The 24326-nt window shown below is 34.3% G+C and overlaps 2 protein-coding genes across 6 annotated transcripts; one reads left to right on the plus strand and one right to left on the minus strand.

The window, feature by feature from the left end:
* Nucleotides 1–14110: 14110 nt before the first annotated feature.
* LOC140985573 (proteasome subunit beta type-1) lies at nt 14111–19662 on the minus strand. The gene is made up of 7 exons (XM_073453423.1): nt 19604–19662; nt 19423–19530; nt 16103–16184; nt 15808–15937; nt 15571–15713; nt 15399–15485; nt 14111–14394 (listed from the first exon to the last, which is right to left on the minus strand). The coding sequence occupies exons 1-7, from the start codon at nt 19648–19650 to the stop codon at nt 14320–14322; spliced, it is 672 nt and encodes a 223-aa protein (XP_073309524.1). The 5' UTR covers nt 19651–19662; the 3' UTR covers nt 14111–14319.
* A 1248-nt stretch (nt 19663–20910) lies between these two features.
* Nucleotides 20911–23715, plus strand: LOC140985712 (protein cornichon homolog 4-like). 5 transcript variants are annotated; one of them, XM_073453598.1, is made up of 5 exons: nt 20911–21067; nt 21965–22146; nt 23160–23282; nt 23375–23446; nt 23550–23715. In XM_073453598.1, exons 1-4 carry the CDS (start codon nt 20996–20998, stop codon nt 23400–23402), a joined length of 405 nt encoding a protein of 134 aa, XP_073309699.1. In that variant the 5' UTR covers nt 20911–20995; the 3' UTR covers nt 23403–23446; nt 23550–23715. The 5 variants fall into 5 exon arrangements, with proteins under 5 accessions (XP_073309699.1, XP_073309701.1, XP_073309698.1 ...); XM_073453600.1 differs by having other exon boundaries at nt 23588–23715; XM_073453597.1 differs by having other exon boundaries at nt 23375–23442.
* Nucleotides 23716–24326: the final 611 nt, after the last annotated feature.

Consider the following 24326-nt stretch of genomic DNA (forward strand, 5'->3'; position numbering starts at 1 on the left):
ATTTACAGATATCAGTTTGGAAGATGATAGCAAAAATGAAAGTCACAGCAATCAAAACAGATTTCAAACACCTGAACCAGAAGTACTGGACCAATCAGATGTACATAAAGTCGTTGCTGATGATCAGTTGATAGAGCATAATGATAACACTCAAATACCAGTTGACGAAGCACCAACTGAGACTGAAAATTGTGTTCAGTTACCAACTGAAGAAATTGCTGATACAACAAATACTGAGTACAGATGGAAAAAATCACACCCACCTGAACTGGTAATAGGAAATCCATCAGATCCAGTAAGAACTCGAAATCAAATGCTAAATTTATTTATCCATTCAGCTTTTGTTTCACAACTAGAACCGAAGAAAACTGATGAAGCTCTTGCTGATCCTAACTGGGTAAATGCAATGCAAGAAGAGCTAAATCAGTTCACTCATAACAATGTCTGGAACTTAGTTCCAAGACCAATTTCAAAAACTATTATAGGTACAAAATGGGTGTACAGGAACAAACTGAATGAAGACGGCTCAGTTGTACGCAACAAAGCAAGACTTGTGGCACAAGGATATAGGCAAGAAGAAGGAATTGACTATGATGAAACTTATGCACCAGTTGCAAGACTGGAGGCAATAAGAATCTTTCTTGCTTATGCATCACACAAGAACTTCAAAGTATACCAGATGGATGTGAAGAGTGCTTTCTTAAATGGTCAGCTGCAGGAAGAAGTATATGTTGAACAACCTCCAGGTTTTGTAAATCATAGTTTACCTGATTATGTTTATCATTTGAACAAAGCCCTGTATGGTCTTAAACAAGCTCCCAGAGCTTGGTATGAAACCCTTTCAAAATTTCTAACTGATCATGATTTTTCCGTAGGATCAGTTGATAAGACTTTGTTTAAATTTTCTAAAAATAATCATATCTTACTTGTTCAAATTTATGTTGATGACATTATATTTGGGTCAACTAAACCCAAATTGTGCGAAAAGTTTGCTAAGTTAATGCAGGACAAGTTTGAAATGAGCATGATGGGTGAACTGACATTCTTTCTTGGACTGCAAGTGAAGCAACTGGAGACTGGTATATTCATCAGTCAGACTAAATATACAAAGGAATTGCTAAAGAAATTTGGAATGGAATCATGTTCAGCTGCAACCACTCCCATGAGCTCATCAGTTAAAATGGACACTGATCAAGGGGGAATATCAGTTGAGGCGACGCTGTACCGAGGTTTAATAGGTTCATTATTATACCTAACTGCTAGTCGTCCTGATATTGTTTTTGCAGTTTGTATGTGTGCCAGATTTCAAGCAAATCCTAAGCAATCACATTTCTCAGCTGCCAAAAGAATTTTGAAATATCTTAAGGGCACACAAAATGTCGGATTATGGTATCCTAAAGATTCTTCTTTCAATTTAGTTGGATATTCAGATGCAGATTATGCAGGATGTAAGCTAGATCGTAAAAGCACAAGTGGATCATGTCAGTTTCTTGGAGACCGACTGATTTCTTGGTTCAGCAAGAAGCAGACATCTATAGCTACCTCAACAACTGAAGCAGAATATCTAGCTGCTGGTAGTTGCTGTGCACAACTGATCTGGATCCAGCAACAACTGAGAGATTATGGAGTAATTACAAATGAATCGCCCATATTTTGTGACAATACGAGCACAATTGCCATTACCTATAATCCAGTTCTTCACTCAAGGACAAAGCATATAGATGTCAGACACCACTTCATTAGAGATCATGCTTTGAAGAAGGACATTCGACTGGAGTATATATCAACTGAGCAACAAGCAGCTGACATCTTCACCAAACCATTACCCGAGACTAAGTTTTCTTACTTTCGCAATATTCTTGGTTTAATTGATTTATCATAAGAAAATTGTTAATGTTACTTTACTAATGAAATTGTCTGCAGAAAATAAGGATACAACAATAAACTGAAAATGATATGTTATTAAGAATAAAAACGATTCCATCTTACAGTAGACAATTCAGAACCAACTGAATCCTTCCATTCTGTAATAAAATTGTTCAATTCATAAATTCGGATTCTAGAGAATGATTTAGTTATAGAAATCTTCTTAATCACATGACACTCCTTCCACAGCATTGCTTGTAATAGAACCTTGTCATCGACAAGCTCTGTAACATGTCTGACTTCAAATCGTTCCAAGTATCTTCTGACTGTTGCTGCTTGAACTCGAGAAGGAGCCGCACCACTACTACTTATTCTCTGCAACTCATGAATTTTGAACCATGTTGACATCACCTTTTTCAAGACATATTCTTCCATCTTCTTCTTCAACTCTTCTAAATAAGCACTTGTTTCGTCAGTAACGTGAACATGCATACTACTACAAGCATCGGAAATATCTGAATCTGCCATGTTTAAATGATATTATCTCACAACTCACTGCTATTATCGTATTTATAGACATGTGACATTTAATGTCAAAGAAGTTGAAGAGTCTCAAGCCAACAAAGCTTTTTCTCAATTACCCAGGCTTCTTATCTATCAGTTGCTTATTTGATATCAGTTTGTTAATTACCAGTTGATTCATTTTTTCAAATGATATCAGTCTGGTTTTTAAATCTTAACTTATTTCAGTTTACAGTCAACTAATATTAGTTCTTTAACAGTTCATTTGTTCAGTTAGTAATTCATTTACAACAACTAATGAAACTGCCAATTTGTAGGAAAGAAAAAGACAAAATTAACTCAGATAAATATTTTATTCAAGCATAAACATTAGCTCGCATTACAGCATAATATTTTTCCTCTACATCAATTATCCACATCTTCAACCAAGTGGATAAAGGTGGAGTGGACGTCTTGGCAAAGCTGTGTGAATAAGCTATGCGCCTCAGGATCTTCAATTCCTTCCTTAGCATCAGCTGATGACTATGACCTGCCTTAAAGACGTCAATCCACTCAGCTATGTGCAAGTGCTCCCGCACCTTCCTCGGCTCTGCCACCCATTCAGGAGTGGTAGCCTCTCCAGTGTTATACAAGAACTCAAGTTCTTTTAACTTCTCCCAGTACTGAAGATTCTCATAGAAGACTTCATCTTCTATCTCAGCCTTTCTGGCCTCCAGAGAAAACGGCGAAGCACTCGAGCTACTCGCACCAGCCATTTCTTTTATATTAAATATTTCACTAATATGACTGAAACTAACTGTGTTACTTCTATTTATAGCCGAGAGTTATGGAAGCTGAAGGGCCGTGCACGTTCCAGCAAACAATAAATTCCTTAAATTTTAAATTTATTTTTATCGTCATTTTTAATTATTTTGCGCACCGATTAAGGGAAAATATCAGTTTTTTAAAATGTTAATTGAGAGGACAATTGTTTGTGAATTCTCAACTGAAATGAATCAGTATCCCAACTGATTGTTCAGCTGGATATTTTACAAATCTTCTCGTATAAGTTAACAAATTAAAAAACTTATTATATTCCAAATCAACCAACGTGACTGCAGTTTCATAACGTGGCCTATTTTAAACCGCTTACTTTTTGCACACACGCTTACAGCACACGTACACATATTTTTATTCAAAAATTTTTTGGACTGACACGTGTCCCAAATTTGAACAGTCATGAACAAATGTACTATGCCCGCCTCAATTCAGTTTTCTGTCTTATGCATACAATCCGTTCCTAAGAGCATACTAATTCCAAAGCTTATCTTTTGCGAATTTCAGATCAGTTTACTTTTCGAAATGGCGAATCAAATCCCAGCTCACATGTTGAACGCTATGGCTATTGATTTTAACTCAGTTTTATCAGTTCAAGAAGCTGATGTTAAGAATGTTTTTTTGAAGATTGAATCGGCTGGTCTCAGGATGTTTTTGGGACAATCTTCGCAGGAGATCTACCCCAATGAAGTAAATGAATTCTATATGAAGGGGTTCGTCACTACTGATGGAAGTATCTCTGTAGCTGTCAATAGTCAGCTGTTGATCCTATCTGAAGAGACATTCGGAGAAATTTTGTCGTTGCCAACTGATGGGTACGTCAGCTTCTCTGAAGTCAAAACATTTGACATTGAAGAAATGCAATCCTTGCTGTCTGCTGATGGGTGGAAAATTAAAGTTTCCGATCCTAAGAAGGAACTGAAGCATGAGGTTCAGTTATTAGCCGACATTGTGGCGAAGGACATATTGGCTAAAGCAGGCTCTCATGCTGCCCTTACTCTTGAGAAATTCCAAGTAATGACCATCATCATGGGAGAGAAGAAAGCTAACTGGAGTCACATTATCTTCAATATTCTAAGGAATATGCTTCAATCTACCAAACAATCAAGAGGCTTTGCCATTCCAATCAGTTATCTTCTGAAACTGAAGGGATTGGTAGCTGACAATGCTGGAAAATCCTCAAAGTTCAAGATCTTCACTGCCAAGAACATCTTGCCACCAAAGACCAAACATGATGTTGGGACGCAACCACCTGCTCCAACACCAGTCAAGAAGGCCAAAACTTTGGCCCAACTGAAGACTGCAAAACGAAAACTGATTATTAGAGAATTAGATTCGGAGAAAACTCCTTCTCCTAAGCTTGTCAAGAGACCGAGGACGCAAAGAACTAAACCAATAACAGCGGTGAAATTCATTCCAACTGAGAGCTTGACTCAATCAGCTGCTCAACAGCCTATTCAGGCTATACCTTTGCAGGTTGTTCCACCTGATGATTCAGTTGTTGAAGAAGAGGCACCAGCTAAAATAAGAGCTCCCTTGACTCATGTAAATCGCCCTACCATCTTGCCTCGGGCCAGATCTAAAGGCGTTATATTGAGGGAACCAGTGGACACTACTCATTCTGGTCTGGATATTCCTCACATTCTTACAACTGACAAAGGAAAAGACAAGCTAGTTGAAGAGCCAAGGCCATCTAATGCCATCCAAACTCACATTGACCTGGTTTGGCATTTGCCACAGCGAAACTGAAATCTTTTGATAGTTGGAAGAAGTTCAGGACTGAAATTTTTGCCAAAGAGCTGAAGCGCAAATCCCAACTGAAAAAATTTATTAAACTTGAAGAGATTGTCTTGAAAATAGTCAAAGCTGCTACGATTGCCCAGGCATTGGAAAGGCAAAAATATTTCTTTGATCAGATTCGAGTCAAAAAGCTGACTAAAATAGTTGAAGAGCTGAAATCCAACTACAATCCCGTAGGTCCAACTGCCTATTATGATAGAGCTGTGTTCACCCAACTGGACACAGATCTTAGTGGGCTACAAATGGAAATCAGATTTTGGGAACAGGATCAGGAATTGGTTCTCCCTGAAAAATCCTCCCGTTCAAAAGCCAAAGAAGATACACCTTCCTCCCAGCAGAAAGGGCCATCTCCACAATCAGTTGCTGAAAAACCTGTTCAGGATGTGCCACAATCATCTGCTGTAGAACATCAGATGTACTCTGAAGCTGAGCTGACTTTTGCCAACATTGATGAAATCATTCAAGCAGTGGCAAAAGAATCTCTTATGAGTGAACCCATCTCTGAAGAAGTTGATCACTCAACTGATCAAATCGCTCAAGAGGTTCCTATCTCAATAGAAGTACCAGTTCAGTCTGTTGTTGCTGAAATAGAAGATCAAACAGTGGAGGCTAGCCCATCACCAAATCAACAGATTGCTGAAAAACTTCCAACTGATGAGCCAGCTCAGATCACAACTGATTTTCAAGAAGATGCATCAGCTCATGATCAATCAACTGACAATCCTGCAGTATTTCCTATTCAGCAGGAAATATCTCTGCTGATCATCATCAATCTTCACCTCCTACAGTCCAAGTGGCAGTAACTGAAACAGATGTTCCAGCACAGACTACTTCTGAAACAATGATATCTGATAAGACCAGGGTGGTCTTTGATCAAGTCTCAACGGAACCAGGAACATCTTGTCAGTCTCCGTCTCATTTTTCTATAGATTTTGATAAAGTTCTGGAAGATATTAAGGAAATTCAGCAGAAAATGAATGAAATGATCAATCATGTATACAAGATCCAGCATACTCAATTAGAGCATTCTCTGAAACTGGAACACTCTGAAAAATTCAACTATCAGAAACTGACGACAATTCAAGATGCTTTAACATCTCTCTCTCGAACAGTGGATGATATACAGAAGAACAGAGGATTGGCTAAGAGTCTCTCAGTGACTCAAGACTCTATAAGCAAGAGAGTTGATGCTGTCGAGACACTTGTATCAAGAAAGATAGATGTGCTTCAAATCTCTCTAACCTCTGCTGTTGAAAACGTATCCAACTCTGTCAATTTTCTATCAACAGATGTTCGAAGATTATCCTTGAAGATGGAGCTGTTTGACAAAAAAAGGGAAGAAATCAAAGAAATGCTAGAACAGCAGAAGAAATCCTCTTTTCAGAAGTAGCCATTTCTGTACTCATGAAGTACATGATTCAGTTGAATCTCTTATTTTATCTACAACGAACTTGAAGATCATATAAGCTTCATTGATCAGTTATTAGTTGCTTAATTTTGTCAAACACCAAAAAGGGGGAAATTGTTGGAAACTTAATTTCGGATTTTTTACAAACCGATTATTTATTGGAACTAACTGATCAAATATTCGATCTATACAGCTTGTCTATCTGAAGAGTATCGCGTATATTATCTAAGGCAACCGAACCCAGCTGAACTGAACTTTCGAAGAAAACCAACTGATCAGTTGAACTTAATTGAATTCTCGAAGACAGCTGACTGATTAGTTGGAAACCGATCAGTTGATATATTCAGCCGTATGCTTCCTTAAACTAAACATGTCCCGGGAAAGAACGATCAACCGACAAAGAGACATAGAAGATTGCAACGCCGCACTTAAATCAATACAGCTTAGAACAACTCATTTCGGCGAAAGCAGTTAAGACGCCACATCATAATAAATGAAGGGAACAATATCCAAGGAATAATCAAGTAAAAAATCAACGGATACAAAGATTAAAATTCATCTCAAGTTACCGTTAGAAAGGAAACATATAAATAAGTGAACAAAGCAGCTGAGAAAAAGAACCATCAACGCATTATGGAAGCTTGCTATTACGCTGCTAAAATCACAATTCACAGCTCACGTATATCAGATATATCAGTAGCATCTAAAGCTACACTTTGAGCGTGTTAGCACTTTGTAATTAAATCAAGAATATATCAGTTGTGCTAAGATCAGTCACGAACTCATAAAAGCTGTTGTATGCTAAGAGTTTCAGTTTTGACAGTGTTAAGTCCAAACTGAAGTGGGTCAGTACAAGTCTTGTATTCGATCAAAGTCATTTAGTGGACATCCTATCCTTGCGATAGAAGGGGTGACGTAGGAGAGATTGAAATCTCCGAACATCCAGAAACAATTCTTGCGTACTTTATTTCAGCTTTGTATTCTATCTTTCAGTCAGTTATTTTCCGCAACTACTCTTAGTTTAACTGATTCTCATTGACCAACAAGATTCCGAGAATCAGTTTGTCACCAAACTGAATTCAAAATTCGAAAAGATTCATTTTAATTGTGAGTGTTTATTCAACCTCCCTTCTAAACACTTTTGATACGTTAATCGATCCTGTCAAAAGGTAATCATGGTTCTCAAGAATCATGGAATCAAAATCAAAACTAACAAAATATAAAATTTTGCACCATTAGAAAAAAATTCAATTGTTAATTATCAACTTTTTTCTTTATTATTTATATATATTTCAAAATAAGCCTAAAAAATGGTGGTATATTTTTGTAAATTAAATTATTATGAAAAAGATAAAATAGAAAAACATAACATATGTCTTATGTTTATCAAAAAGAGTCAAACTCTAAATAAAGATCTACTAGATAGATTTATTTAATAATTAAAATAAATTTTTATTATTATTTAATTTTAAATCATAAATTTTGCCTTTAAATTTTAAATTTCCAAAATTTTAATTGCATCGTGAATCACTTTATAATTTTGAAATTTAAAAATTAAATGGATCATAATTTGGAGTGTAATTACAAATTTATTAAAATTTTATTAACATTATTTAAAATAAAATTAATACCACACTAAATATTTCATGTCAGCTCATCTATTATATAGAGTTTATTTTATAAATAAAATCAAATTCATATTTATTATAATTATATTATATAAAATATAAAAGTGTAGAGATAAAGTTTTCAGTATGAATGGTCAACTTTATCTTTTATTGTATATATTTTATAAAAGCTAAAAATTGACCCGAGTTTTTTTTTTAAAAAAAAAAACTAAATTATAAAGATAAGACAAAAATTGGAAAATATCATATATTTTATTGAAGATAGTGAGAGATATATGAAAATATCTGTTAAAATAATAATTTATATTTGAATATTTATATAGAGATTTTAGATTTTTCATTTTGGGAAATTATAATTGAAAATATGATATTTTTTTCATAAGTCTATATATGTAAGAAAAGATCGGCATTAATGCAAATATGATAAATCTTTTTTACTCCCTTTGATAAACAAATTTGAAGTGACTTAATTAACCTAAAGCCTCACTAGATCCTTAATAACCAGTTTCGTCAAGTTTTTTGCTATATAGTTAGTCCTAAAAATTTGCTGAGTATCGTTACAAACCGAAACATCCTTTTAACAAAGCCAAAAAAATCAGCCCTGGCTTCATTATATTGAGTCTGTTTTGGTATTCCCAGCCACAAATCGTTATATTGAGTCGATATAAATCGATATTAGAACCACAAAGAATTGAAATCGGACGGCTTATAACAAGATATTCAATCCGATAAAGCATTCATTTAGAACCAAACAAGATGATCAATCCCGATAAAACGTTTTACATGTCCATTACTATCTATATAACGGATAACAACTCACATTTTTTCTTTTGTTGACACGTCATGAGATTCATCAACTAAAATTGAGAACAACAAATTACCAACATCTCTGGTAATAACATTAATCGTTTTAGTGGCACAAGCGCTCACTATTTCCTTCTGAATATAATGTGATGTTAACTTGCAAATTCTAGGTGCATTTTTCAATATCATAAAGAGCACCTAAAAATTCTAGTTGGTTAAGAAAGTTACCTGGATTATGAGAACTTTCGGTTTCATCGTGACCTCGAAATGAATGCCCTCTAAGACATTCTATCGAAGCACTGAAACAGATACGATAATCATTCCGCATTTGCTTTGACTGTTTGTGCAAAATTGATTGAATGTGCTCATCGTGATTCATCAAAGCTTCACAATTTATTCGAGCTTTATGATGTTTGTGTCATGTTGGCCAACATGAATATTTAACATATTTTTACACTTCCAAATTGTGAATCTTTTACTGACAAATGTCTCCCCTCCTACTTATTTTCCCTAAGTTGTCTTGAAGAGATTACAATACAAATAATACGCGGCATCTTTTTATACAATATACTTCAACCAATCACCAAATTCATTAAACCATGAAGGATTGAACCGTCGTTGTAGAGGCCTAAAAATCCGTGTTTGAAAAATTGCACAAAATTTAAAAATTTTCTTTTTAAATAAATAAAATTGGCTCATTCATAATTGAACTGATAAATTAAGTTTGATATTCAAAATAGCAGAGGAAGAAATCTAATGTTTGCAAAATACCGACTTAAAAATAATTCAGCAACATAAAAACTTGGTTTCAATCAAAAATAATAAATGCTGAAATGAGGTCCTCGGGTTCAACCACTGCCGACCCAAGCTAGCTCACTGGTCCCCGCCCTCGGTCCCAACATCATCAGCACCTACAACAATCAAGTCTAGTGAGTCTAAAGACTCAACATGCATATATCGTAAATAACGAGTAAGTAATATAGTAAGATATGCATGGGATAAAATATCATGTCATGAGGCATACTGAAAATAACTTGTTCTGAGCAATTATAATACGTGCATAACTGAACTGAAAATCATAGTAAAAATGTTTGCTCCTTGGAGCCCTGTACTGAAATAGCTGTATATAATTTTCTAGTGAGATTATGGTCTATGCAGGTGGTCAATGAACTGAACTGAACTGAAATGACCGGTAACTGGCGACCGGGCCGGTAACTGACGACCGGACTTAATAATGTATGTCTGATCAGACTACTGCCACAATATACTGGGTGAAACAACTGAACTGACCGGTAACTGGCGACCGGACTTAATCATGATAGTAGAGTGACCACAAGCAATATTGCATAAATCTCAAAATTTGTATTTTTTGCACGTAATATAATTAATTAACATAATTAAATATCATGTCATAATTTTACTGATTGGATTGGATCGCTCCCAGGCTCGCTGCAACCTAAATGTGTTATGAAAAATATGCAATAGCTTTAAAATGCACAACTATGCAATTAAACCCGAAAGTGCGACAATTACGTCCAACGACTCCGTATTTAAACATGACCCCGAACCAACCCGAACCAACACTGAACTAACATGTAGTCATGATTAAAATACGCCCAAAAAGATGAAATAATGCTCCAAAAATGGAGAGGGTCGAAATCTAGGTGAAATGGAGGCCAAAACACTAATCGCTCTTTCGAGAGTCAATTTGGCACATCGCACCGTAAATTCTCGTACGATCTCTAAAATGATCCGAATCATGAACGGCCAAAAACATGCCCTTCCTAACTCAATGAGGCACTGTCCAGTCCAAGGCCATAGGCTAAAAGCCAACCAAGAACTCGAACGAGCCTGCGAACCGTCACAGCAAGTTGCTGTCAAATTCCAGCAGCAGCAACTTCGCTTGCATCGCGTCGTTTGCGAGACTTTTGGCCATTGGGGCTTGAACCACCAACCAGAGCCACTCAACAACATCCCAAGGAATGATTTGAACCATGGCTAAGGGCCCTAGGCCAGCCACAATTCGCAACATTCCAGCAAACATCCGAAAAGTTCACCCGAGAGCACCTTTGCATGCGCGTGAGGTGTTTGGCTTTGATTGCTGTCTCGTGTCATTCCAGTGGCCATTTGATTGACCATGGCACGATCTAGACATCTAGGGGCATGGTGTGAACCGTGGATAAGGGCCATAGGCCAACCAAGATCCACACCATTCCACTAAACTCGAAACATACATGCTGTAAAATGAGAAGGCCGAAAGTGGGGAAAGGGGCTGTTCTGGAGTTTTATTTAAAAACCGATGCACCATGGACCAAGCCACCAAAAGGGCGACTTAGTCACGTCTTAGACATGCTAGGGAAGTGATCTAACCATGGCTATAGTCCCCTGGGGCAGCCATGATCCGATCCCTTCCTTTATGACAACACACTTGAATTTTCGAAACACAAATGGAGAGCAATGGGGAGTTGCTGTCATTTTCTTGATTTCGGCTAGCATGGGACTCAAACCAATGGACACAAGTGATCCTAACATGTCCTAGCACATGCCTAGGAGCAGCCTTGGGAGCCTGGAACCGATTCAATACCTGAAACCCACAACACAATGCAAACCGTGAAGCTTAAAAAGGGAGGGCCGAAAATCTGCATGTACATTTTCTGAAATTTCTTGGTGTGTTACGGTTTTTTGCATATAAAGGATGATCATGTAATGTTAAATAAATGATAATAGGACTTGATTGAGGTTTGAAAGAAATAAAGACATGCCTTTGATTCGTTTGAAAGAAAAACGAAAAGAATAGACGATACGGCGCGGAGGAGGTAGAGCGCTTTCTATTCTACCTTGCTTGCTCGATTTTTCTCTCCTTAATCTCACTAAATTCTCACGATTTTTGGCACTGAAAATGGCTCTGGTTTTCGGTGATGGAGAGGAGAAATAGTGGTTAGGGGAGTGAGGGAGATGTGTGCAAAATATAGGGAAAATCAAGACCAAGTCTCCACCTTTTTTTTTTTTGAAATTTGAATTTTTGTTGCTATCAAATATTTCTTGGAGGGATCTAGAATGTGGTGGCCGAATACTCATGCCAACCTAGACTAGGATTATGCTTATTAATTAATTAATTAAGGGTGGTTAATAATTAAAAAGGTTGGCATGTTAAAATAACAAAGAATGAGTCAAAAGTGTGAGTTGGCATAGAAATGTTGCATCTCCAAGGGGTGGCCGAATTTCAACAAATAAGTGGAGGGGAAATGTTAATTATTAACTAGATTTATAACCCTTAAAAACCTTACCTATCCTTTAATTAATTTAGTGAACTAACCCCATAATTAAGGAACTTAAATGAATTTATTTTCTACTCACCTCAAGTAACTTAGATAATTCCTTAAGCTCCTTTTTTACTTAAATTAACTTACTTGCTAACTAAAATAAATTCTGGAAAGTTTTCTGAATCTTAAATTCTATCTCAAAACTCCAACTCCAGTCCGGCCTCACTGAAATAACTGAGACGACAAAAATTTAAACTACTACGTAAAATAATCAAATTTAGAATCTCATGCAATAAAATCATTTTAATTTAAAGACTAGAATTATGCATGACTTATACGTAGTCTAAGTTACGGGTTCTACAGTCGTATTGGCTTACTCCAAATTTTCTTTTTGAGAATTTGTAGCATGAAGGTTGACATTGACCTTTTTGCAAATACATCTTTCGAACTTGATCACTAATATTAACATTATATGCACAAATTGGGGTCCTTAGTCCATGATCTGCCGGTAGTTGTAAGAAATCAAATTCTTCGACTCTAACATCTCCAATACTTTGTACTTCTAGTTCTGGATCTTTTCATTTTAAAAATATATGTATTGTAAATATAATGGTTTTCTGATAAAATAAAAAAATTATAATATGTTTAGCTTTATATATATAAAAAAAACTCTCATTGGAAATATAATTTATTAACTACAGAAAAAAACATCACTTTTATATACCATTTAATTTCCTAGTTACCAATATCAAAATAATTATCACTTGAAGATTGTCGTATTTTTAAAATTTTAACCATTTTACATCTAGTTTTTTTTTTTTTAAGGCCATCTAAACTAATTTTTTACCACCCTAATCCATCCATATTCTCAAATTGATATTTTCTAAATTTTTATGATAATAAAATACTATTTAAATTTTAAAAATAGATAAAAAAAAAAAAATCGTGAATATCAAGCATAAAATGAATGGTTTTATGTAACTTTAACTAATTTAATCATTATACTGAAAATAGATATATTCAAACATTCAATGTTCTGATGGATATATCATAAATTAATTGAATCATGTTTAAATCTTAATTATTTAATGATATGATGCTCACCAACTATATTCAATTTTGTGTCCACCTAATATATATAAATACATATATAATGTGAAATGGATAAAGAGGTGGGCACAATTGATGAACGACATATCAAAACTGATTAAATCAATATTATGTATTGGATCGTGCGCACCTTGGAATGCCTGAGAAGTGGATTAATTTTTTATTTGTCATTTTCCATTGTTTGGTATGTCTTTTGCAGGATCGAAATAAAATTCAAGGTCCGCACATGGAAAACAAGTACAACACAGTATTTTCAAAATCGGACCGGACTAGACCGACCGGTTCGACCAGGAACCGGTCACGGGCTTCACCGGTTGAATCGATCAAAACCGACGAATTCACACATTTTAATTTTTTTTAAAATCGATTTTTAAAATTTTTTTATATTTAAAATCTAAACTTTTATTTTTTATTATATATATGATTATTTTTATTTTGAACTTTATTAAAAAATTTATTTTAAGTAAAATTAGACCTTATTTATATTTATTTATTTTTAAAATTATTATTTTATATAATATAACGATTTTTCTGTTTGACTATAAGTTCAACCGAACTTTTAATGCAAACCGATTTGATCATCAGTCCGATTATAAAAACATTGATACAACATTCCACCACAGAACTACATCACTATATGCTGGAACATCTTCAGTTACCAACCACTTAGATCCCATTTCCACATACAAATCTGAAATTTTCCGGAAAAAATAATAATAATTACAATAGCTAATGTTATCTGCTACTTTGGTGACTGGCTGGGATACGGGTTGTCTTTGAAGGAGAGCTGACATATATGGATGCGTGTAGCAATCCAGCTTTGGATTTTATTTCTTTGTCCAATTATGATTATTAATTTAGTTGAATGGGGAAAGGATGATACGAACGGACAAAATTTGAAGACACATTATGGGCATTTTGATCATTATATTAGCAAGCACAAATTTATAAGATAAGTAAAATACAAACGGATCTATTTCAAATATTTGGAAAGAAACCAATGAAGCACAACAGATCCACAAGATAATGCATACTGCAAAGATAAAGAAACAACAAGGCATGCATGCCTTTTGAGTAGACAAAGCAGCAACCACCGGGGGGTTTAATCTTTTCTAAGCTCCATGTACTCACGACTTAGTCCACTAGCATTTAAAACGGTAATCTCCAGCTTGTCTCCCTGCGAAACCAACCAGAGGTTCGTAAGAAAGGGTTCAGTGTGAACACTTCTAAGGCCGTAACCATAAAAAATGATTCAGCGATGATGTTGATAGTGTGGAATTTTGACGTAAGATAGCGGATAAAAGAGAGACCATACGGCTTTGTTTATAATGTACCAGAAGAAATTACAGAACTCAAGCATAATATCATATCATACAGTTGCTAAAACCGTGTGCTTTTAGTTCGAAATAATTATAAATGCTATGTACCATCTACCTTCACAATTTTCATTTCCTAGATCACATGAAACTACAATACATACAATTGAAGTGCAGAAACGGATTTAAATGATAATTTAGCACATGGTATGCTGAACTGTTCGTATCTGTTTTCCAATAAAATCATGTTTTAGAATTCAGAAAAGTTGATAACTTTATTTTACCGAGTATTTATCAACTTCCATAGACATATCATGTACTAAAACAGCTTCAGTCAAAGAAACACAATTCTAACAAATCATGAAAACTATAAGAAATTCCTCCAATTGCTTTCAATAATTTTAATTTAACAAGCACGATAAAAAGTTGTGCATAATAGCTGTTGAAACTAGTCATAGTCCCAATCACAGCACTAATTTTCCTTGATCATGAGATTATGATTTCTCCTAAATTTGACAACCAAATGATCCTCCAGCCCCATAAAGGCTTTCAGCTCTACCCTCGCTAGTAATTAACTTGCAAGGATAGACATACTTTTCATAGAACTGAAGTGAAAATTTACAAGTATATAATCCACTACTGATATTAAGTGAGAGAAAACAAACACAGTACACTTGGTTCCACACAACCAGAATCAACTGAAGAGATTGGACTAGTACAACAATCCATTTAGGCCTTCATATTATAAAATACAACGGACAAAAAAATAATTGTTGAGAGAAATCTCCCAGTTAAACAAGAAATAAATTGACAACAGATCACACGGCCAACACAAGCGACTGAACAAAGGAGATAACAGACATACCGTGTATATATCCCTTTCTGTTGCTGATGCAAAACAAGTTTTCACCAAATCAATGGCTTCTGACTCTGACAGTGGAGTAACTGCATCCTGCAGTATTCCCCGCATACTTTTAGATAATAAAAAGTAAAAGTAAAATGTATTGTCAAAAAGAACTATGGTAAAAGGATCATGCCTTAGCAGGTAACAAGAGAGGGCTTGGAGACTTCAGTTGGTTGTCCAAAAAGGGAGTGATGAGAGTAGCACCAGAACCTTGGGAACTGTATCCCACCCTTTCATAAGATCCAACAGCATCATATGTGAAGACACAGCCCTTTCCTTCAGAATTCAGGTAAATCATAGAGAAGAAAATTGACTCAGTGGAACATTTTGACCAAATATCCAACTGAGTAGTCGAGAATCAAGATCTCACCTTCACTGTCAAGGCCACCTAAAACATTGAAAGAGTAGTACGGGAAAAAACGTTTGTAGTAAAGGGTATTAGAAAGCAGCTGAGCCATTGCAGGACAGCTCGTTTGCTTGTTGTGTTGGTGCTGATAGATCTACAAGTCAAAAAGCATAAATTCTACATAGTATCAGTTCCAAAAATATATACCACCTAACACCATCATGTGTCTGCTCCTACCTTGACACACACACAAATACTTAAAGGAGAATATCGAAAAACTCAAACCACAAGCTCAATTTAAAATGATTCAACAACTCACCAGATGCCTAGCAGCCAAGACTTTTTGCAGAGCTCGTACATCAGCCTGGAAACCTGAAGAGGCCATCACTGATTTGTCCGCTCTATGTTATTAGATAAACGCAGGTATATGTTACTAAAAACTATACAAAAAAAATACAATCTGGATGGCAAAACTGGAAAAACAGGCATGCATATATGAAAGCCGTGTGTTGATAATATATACTAATGCTTGAAAAGAGCTTTTATGAATTCCCAGAATGGGTAACACAAGTCCTCAAACGGAATTATTGAATTCTCCCTATGGCAATTCCATGATTCAATGTGTCCAATAAAAAGAGAAATCCTATTGAGGTAGAGATCAGGCATACCATCTTAAACAATTTTAAGCAAATGAACTGAATACAACCATGAAACTTATTTAGTTTTTATACGAGAAGTTAAAAACAATACATTTGGATTTGGATTGACCAAGTGATGAATTTCTCAAGGTTTTGTAACCAGGTAACTCCACGGATCTTCCAGTTATGTTTAATATAACCCATCATTTATATGAACTCCGACAACAAAACTTGAACTGGCACCAAGAGACAAATAACGGTGGGACTGCATTCAACTGAAGCTCAAACAAGATACAATAATTATAGGTCTTGTATACACATTTGAGCAAGGTCCTATATGGAATCTCTATAGTATATGGGTTCTTTAGCAAGGGTGTATTCAGATTTTAATTATTTTTATAAATTTTAAAAGTATGGAATCATTCGATCTTTACTTTTATATACTTTATTCAGATTTTAATTACTTTTAAAGAGTTAAAAAGTATGAAGTCATTCGATCTAAATTTTTATATATTTTACACAAGTTTGGTGGTATCCAAACTAACCTTTCCTAGAGTTTTGAAAAGTGATGAAATTCAAGCTTCGACTTTTTAAAACTCTATGAAAATCTAGAGGTATCTAAAATTTGAACACATTTTCAATGATTCGTGGAATTCTTTATGCACAAACCTTGAAGCCCAAAGCACAACCATAAAAAATTCTCGTTCATTGACTCTAAAGATTTGAATAGACTTTTAACTGAAATACTCCGGTGGCTCATATAAATCCTCGCTTTCCATCTCAAAAGATGACTCTATGTATACACGACTGCGGCAAATCTCTTTCTCAAAAAAAAAAACACAGGGCTGCAAATCTCTTTCTGAAAAAAAACAAGCTCATGGCTGCAAATCTTTGGTAAGGTTTTTTTAAGATTTTATAAATATATTGACAATCAGTCACGTAGTAAAAAATAAGAAGTTTTTCCAATTGCAATCACTACAAATTTGTTTACTATAATCATTAAAAAGTATGTGTTATTTGATATTTTAAAACCTTCCAATTGTTTGCTACAAAACTATTTTGGAGGATTCATTTTTATGATTTTTTCCTGCAGCATTTACCTCCAATAAATTAACACAGTTAAAAGAGTTTCATATAAGCAATTGAAAGAGACTTTTATAGTACTTTTGTTATGTTATTGCTAAATTAATCCAATAATCACAATGCTTGTTCAAATGATATTCTTCCAGAGTAAACGAGAAAACGGGTGAAATTATGCAGTACAAGACTACCAGTTATTCAAACAAAGTTTGTTACAATTTTGAACATGTAATAATAGTCATAGGACTAATCTATTTTTTGCAAATCTTTTTGTGAATGTTCATGTATCTCATATTTTATTCTAAGCTTATGATAGTTGTGGTATCGTTGTTTGAACTATTTCAAATGGCATCAATATCGTGTAATAGTCTTTTGACACCCATGTATTTTGTTAAGAGTAGGGAGTCTATTTTTTTCTACAGTTTCGTTTGTTCAATACTCATTCCCAACACGTCATCCTCTCATGTCAGCATCAAACATAAGTTTTAGCAATTCATTGATTTTCTCAACTGTCCACATGTTATATTTTGCTTGTAAATCTATCATCAATAGTATTACTTGAGTATGCATAAAATCGGGAAAAATGGNCACACACACACACATAACCATTCATCTTCTCTTTACTTCGACAGAATTTTATTTGAATCAACATCATGACTATCAAATTAATTTTGAGTAATAATATAACTGGACAAAAAGTACTTCTTTCAATTCCTTGTATTATAATCATCAACTTTTTTGAATTGCAATAATCTTGGAGGTAACATTGTAAGATAAATGAAACCTCCAAAAAAGTAACGATTTTTAAATATAGTAAACAATTAGAAGCTTTAAAATTATTAAATAACTCAAAATTTTTAATTATTATATTATATCATATTAAACAACACGAAATCCGTAATAGTTGAAATTGGAAGACACTTCTGAATTTTGAAGACGTAACAGACTTATTTGGTGATTATAGTAAATAGATCCACCACAAAATACTATAGCAAGAGATTATCAATAAAAATACATCCATAAAAGCTTCAGAAATACCATCACAAAGATTTGCAATCGTCGTGTATATGAAGACATCTTTAGAGATGGAAAATAGAAGATTTATACAGGTTATCGGGATATCCCAATTAAAAATCTATACGAATCTTTAGAGTGAATTGAAGAGATTTTTTTATTGTTTATAGTTAAGCTCTGGATTTCAAGGTTTGTACTTCAATAATTCACAAGTCATTGAAAATCATTAAAATTCTAGGTACCTCTAGATTTGCATAAAGTTTTAAAAAGTCAAATTTGAACATCATCGGACTTTTAAAAACTCTGGAAAAGTCTATTTGCAGATGTCATCGAATATCTAGAATGAATAGACTCCAATAAATCTCTGGATGAATACACAACTTTTGTTTGCTTGTAAAGAAGTGATTAAATTTTTAGATTATGAATAAATTGGGGAAAAATGGGTAGATTTTGATAAATAAGTTATTCTAATATTAAAATTTTACTAGAATCAGCATTCGACCGACGTTTGGATTTAATTAAATGAAGCAGAAACTAAGACAGGGACTTAAGAAACACACAAACTGTTTCTTTAACCAAAAGCCAAGATTCTCACTTATGTCAGTGTCTCAGAGATAGCAAACACTCCCTTAAGTAAACTTCTAAAATTCAAGAAACATCAGACCAGGAATCAAGTGACTTTCTGCCGCTAAAAAAAGACTGAATAATCAAATTTAAACCGATTAAAGCTTATTCATCTCCCAGTTCCCTGCCTAAACTTCCATCCACGCATGTTATTCCTAGGGGCGAATCCAGGAACGTAACGGGCATATGGATCATATTTGTATCCCAGAAATTTTAGAGACAAAGACAAGAAACTCCAGAAATCTCAAAAACGAAATTCTCGAGTAAAAGAGGAAGTCTTTACAGCTGAATAATCTTGGAGTAATCGCGAGTAAGAATGCTGTAGCCAGTGGACATCCGAGTGTCGGCCGCAACCACACAGTAATCAGCTCCAGCTATGGCAACGCATGTCCTGCGCATAAAAACAAACAGTTAGCGTTCAGAACCGAATCGGAGATATGGACTAGTGTTTTTGCGTGTATTACCCGCCATTGTTGTCGTACGGAGACCAATTTGCTTGCTGTTTGGTCATCTTGCTTACAACAGAGAATAGTAAGAATTGTTCAATTGATGGATTTCAGCTGTCTATCCCCTCAAGAAAAATCACCAACAGAGTAATCAATACAAAATTTTATTTTATCAAATCTTAATATATACTGGTTACTTGCACATGCGATGGATATGTGTACAGTTTATTTTTATCATTATCGATTGATTAAAGTGAAATTTGACGAACTATGGAAGAATTAAATTGATATTTGAATTGTTGAAATAATAAAAAATAAATATAAAAGTGTGTGTTGAAATGTAAAAAAAAAACAAAAATATAATATTAGTATCATATAAGAATAAATTTGGAAAAAAAATTGGTGTCCTTCCTAAGTGGTTACTACGATGTACTAAATTTTAATAAAATAGAATAGATTAAATACAAAATTTTGTGATATAAAATNAATCCGTCATCGTCTTGCCATATTAATATTTTTGAAACGGGGATGGTAAGTTGATCCCCGAAATTTCGGGTTTAGGGATTCCCCGAACCCGAAAAAGCGAGGATGGGGCGGGTATGGGGGTGGGGATGGAATTCGGAGATGGAGATGGGAATGGCAAATCCGTCCCCGTCCCGGCCCAGGCACATTGTCATCCCTAATTGGGATTTAGCAAATAACGAATTGAAGACTAACCAAACTTACTTTATGATTTGGATCGATTTAAGATTTGAATTGTTTTAAAATCAATAAGATTTGAATTGTTTTAAAATTAAAACCACTCATGTTTAAAAAAAAAACACAAAAATTTATGATTTTACGAATCAATTTTGTGGATATATCTCAGTAAATGTGAAAAATAATTGTTTTTGAATGATTATAATAATAATAATAAATAAATAAATAAATATCTATTACTATCTATATAGGATCTCTCTAATATAGACACAAAATTTGGTCTGTTTTTTGATTTATCAATTTTGCCCTTATTTTATATCACAATTACAATTTTGTTTTTTTTTTTAAATTTCAAAAAAAAATTTATTTTTTTAAAATTACAACTATTCAAATAGCACTTTAGTCCCTCGATAATTTGTCAAATTTCACTTTAATCTCTCGATAATTATTAAAAAAATCATACACGCGGTGCGTGTGCCAAGTAGCTAGTATAATAAATAAAAAGTAAAGGAGTATGATAATTTTGCTGATTTATTATTTCAAAAAATAAATAATTACTAGTATTGCTTAAAGTCGTTAATTTGCTTTTAAAATCGTTAAGAATGATTGGCGACTTCGTTATTCATCAAATAGTATAGATTGTATCGGACGCTGACGAAAACACGAGAAAGCACAATCGAAAAGGCGGCGAAAGGAGTTGGGGTGGAGGCAATGGCGGATCTGTTTGCATGGTTATTTGCCTTTTTCTTACTGATAACTATTCTTGCCCTTATTCTTTACCAGGTATTTTCATAAAAAGTGCCTGATATTTTTCTCTAATTCCGGCAATATGCCTGTTTTCACATGATATTTACTCCACCTTCTGATTCCGATTAGTTGATGTTTCGTTTATTTGTTATTTTTCAAAAAATAATTGATGGGTTTTCTTAGTTAGTGCTTATACATCACGGGCTGAATTAAATATGTGTTTGTGGAGTGATTTTCTGTTGATGAGAATAAAACAAGGATTTTTCGTTTTCTTTTTTGTTCTGGGTGTTGGAAGATGACTATTAATGGAGGAGAAAATGTCTTTAATTGTGTTGACAGGGTTGGGCTTAGGACTTTGAAGCTTTTGACTCTTTTTTTTATGCATCGTGAAATTGGGAATATAAAATCTCCATGTATGAGAAAGAAAGTGCAAATTTACAGTTGAAACTGATTTACTTGTTCTTTCTAGTTTATGCGGATGATGAGTTATATTTTTGAAAACTGTGCTGTAAGGAGAGAGCTCACAAATTGATAGTAACTGCGCTGATCACTGGAGAAGAATCAATATGTTTATGAATGGTTGAGGAGGAATGAAAGGGTAAAATCAAAATGAAGATCATGGAAAGTGTTTAGTGTAAGATGTATTCTGTAAATGCCGAGTTGCCGACTAACCATGATACTCGTTGGTTTAAAAAATAACCAGAATATGATGAAAATGTAAATGATTTTAATCAAGTACACGGTTGTCAAGTGGGTGTTATGCCATGATTTTTCAACATATTATTTGGATGTCTTGTTTTTTTGTTGAACATAAATGCCGAAGTATGTTACTTATAGCATCCCTTATTTGTCTCTCTTTCTTCTGCATTTTCACGATGCCTCCCTCTCTTCTTCTCTGCTTACATGAAAACTGAATTATTTTTCAAATTGCAGCTAATGTGCTTGGCCGATTTAGAGTTTGATTATATCAACCCATATGATTCAGCATCTAGAATAAATTGGGTTGTGTGGCCTGAGTTCATTGCTCAAGGAGTTCTATGCTTTGTCCATCTTACCGCCGGACATTGGATTATGTTCTTGCTCTGTCTTCCATATTTATATTACAATATAAAAGTGTAAGTTCTTCTTTTGAGTATATTGCCTACAAGAACTGATCATTAGAAAAATCTGATAACATTTGTTTTCTGTTGGAAAACTTTTTATTAAAATGCAATCCCTGCCGAATATTGCCACGTGAGTATGTTGCATAGAAGAATTTTATTTTGACTGACAGCATACTTCTGTTTTGTAGTTAACTATTGCCCATAAAAAGATGTAATTATCACTTTACCAGTGTGATATTTTCTTTTGATAGTACTTAGGTGAATTGCTTCACATAAATTTGATAAGTGTTGATTAATGAAAATTATTTTAAAGATTTATCCCTAAAATAATTAGATTTCAGTGAGTATTGTAGAATCTTGAGTTTGAGAATCACAGTGTTAAAGTTTTATGATGCAATTTGAGCATCACATGTAATTTCGTAAGTTTGACGAAAAGGAGAGAATCATTAATCATAAACCCCTGTGAAAAAAATAAATAAATAAAGATTTGAGAAAAATGCGAGAATCAATGTCTATGACGTGAATCCCACAATCTTGTGTATATTCACAATAGATCTCTGGTCCCTATTAGGGAACAATGGTACCATGACAGTATGACTTTAAAGGCATACTGATCAATGATCTACCTAAGAAACTATCCAATAAAAGGGCTACTTCAACAGTGAATTCCTGGTTATAGAAAGATTAGTAGGGATGCATTGATTAGTATTTCAAATTATGTTATGGTTTGGTTAACACATTGAAATATGTATCTAACTGGCACTCTGATTAGTTGAACAGTTTCGTGCTGGAAGATAAAAAATGCTTTGAAAAAAGTATTAGAGCTATTTGACTTGATTTTAAACTGAGGCATTAATTTACTCAGAAGTGAAATGGGATTACAGAAGCCATTAGCTGATTGCTTGTCATGTGTTTGGCAAAGAGACTTCAATGTCTGTTATTTGTAATGGATTTGAGTACTAGTTTGTAAAGTCTTCCTTGTTTTTTGGAATCATAATTTTCATCATTTCTTGGTTAATGATCAGATATTCTCAGCGGCGCCACTTGGTAGATGTGACTGAGATCTTCAACCAACTTCATTGGGAGAAGAAGATCAGATTGTTCAAGCTCGGATATCTGGTCATCCTTCTTGCTTTATCAATATTCTGGTATGATAAAATCTTGTTTTGCATTGTTGATTTTTTTCAAAACCTGGTATGCTCCATTGATTTGCTGATAATTATAAGTTTACGCCGCTCAGGATGATTTGGACCATTGTGGACGAATGAGCAACCTGGGTTAGAGTGCCCTGACGAACTTCACATTTTTGTAGGTGATATACGGTTATTCTTTTGTAACATTTTTTCTTGTGAAATATAGACTTTTTATAATTTCCGTTGCCATTATAATTTCTCTGTTTGATCACTTTTCCTTAGTATGTAGTAAATTCGTCAATACTTCCTGTTATGAGCAGTATACGTATTGTGTTCCACACCTCTTTTCTGAGGGAAAACAAATTTGTCCCGCCCGAAATTTGGAAGAACCAACTGTTCTAATACTCACAGGGACAAAGTTCATGGATAGTTGAAAAATTAAGATTGACGATTGTTCTTGATCTAATATCACCCATGGTTTTTATTTGCTTCAATGTAATTTCCTAGATCTATCATTTTTTAGGAAGAAATGTCCTTGCAGAAACTTTGTGATGTGCAGTTTGTGTTTGGTTTACCATATAGCGGGAGAACAGGATATGAAATTATCTATGTTTTCTGCTCATGTCTCTTTCATCTTGTATGATCCGGAAAGTATTACTGGACTTCAGTTGGACAACTTATGTTATATTATTTCAATGTTGTCTACTTTCTAGTAATAGCTTGTCGAAAAATTCATAATATGTGCATTTGATCACCTGAAATAGCTGTGGTTGGTATCCGTTTAAGGGTATTTATTCATGTACAGAAACTGCTCTCATGTCTTGAACCATGATGTTTTTTTATCTAGTTTGCTCGGTTTAAGTGCTTGTCTCCATGGATATGCTGCATCTGATAACAGTTTTAGCTTCTCAAAGTATAGATTTCCGACTATTTCTACTGGTTGCATGGATTTATTGAGGCCTTATAGTCCCCACATGAGCTAATATTACCTGATTCAAAGATAATCTACTATTTGGTGGCATAAAATCTATTTCGCCTAGTATCTGATGCATCATCCTG

Source organism: Primulina huaijiensis, chromosome 10 (genome assembly GCF_012295235.1).
Source record: "Primulina huaijiensis isolate GDHJ02 chromosome 10, ASM1229523v2, whole genome shotgun sequence".
Taxonomy (NCBI): Eukaryota; Viridiplantae; Streptophyta; class Magnoliopsida; order Lamiales; family Gesneriaceae; genus Primulina; species Primulina huaijiensis.

Bases quoted from the DNA above. Each gene is read 5' to 3' on its own strand.
- LOC140985573 (XM_073453423.1), bottom strand. From the start codon at position 19,650: ATGACCAAACAGCAAGCAAATTGGTCTCCGTACGACAACAATGGCGG. The intron at 15,938-16,102 runs GTGAGTTGTTGA...TTTGACTTGTAG, and splicing joins TCTTGGCTGCTAGGCATCTG to ATCTATCAGCACCAACACAA. The intron at 15,714-15,807 runs GTGAGATCTTGA...TGAATTCTGAAG, and splicing joins AGGTGGCCTTGACAGTGAAG to GAAAGGGCTGTGTCTTCACA.
- LOC140985712 (XM_073453596.1), top strand. From the start codon at position 20,996: ATGGCGGATCTGTTTGCATGGTTATTTGCCTTTTTCTTACTGATAACT. The intron at 21,068-21,964 runs GTATTTTCATAA...TTCAAATTGCAG, and splicing joins TTGCCCTTATTCTTTACCAG to CTAATGTGCTTGGCCGATTT. The intron at 23,283-23,374 runs GTATGATAAAAT...TACGCCGCTCAG, and splicing joins CTTGCTTTATCAATATTCTG to GATGATTTGGACCATTGTGG.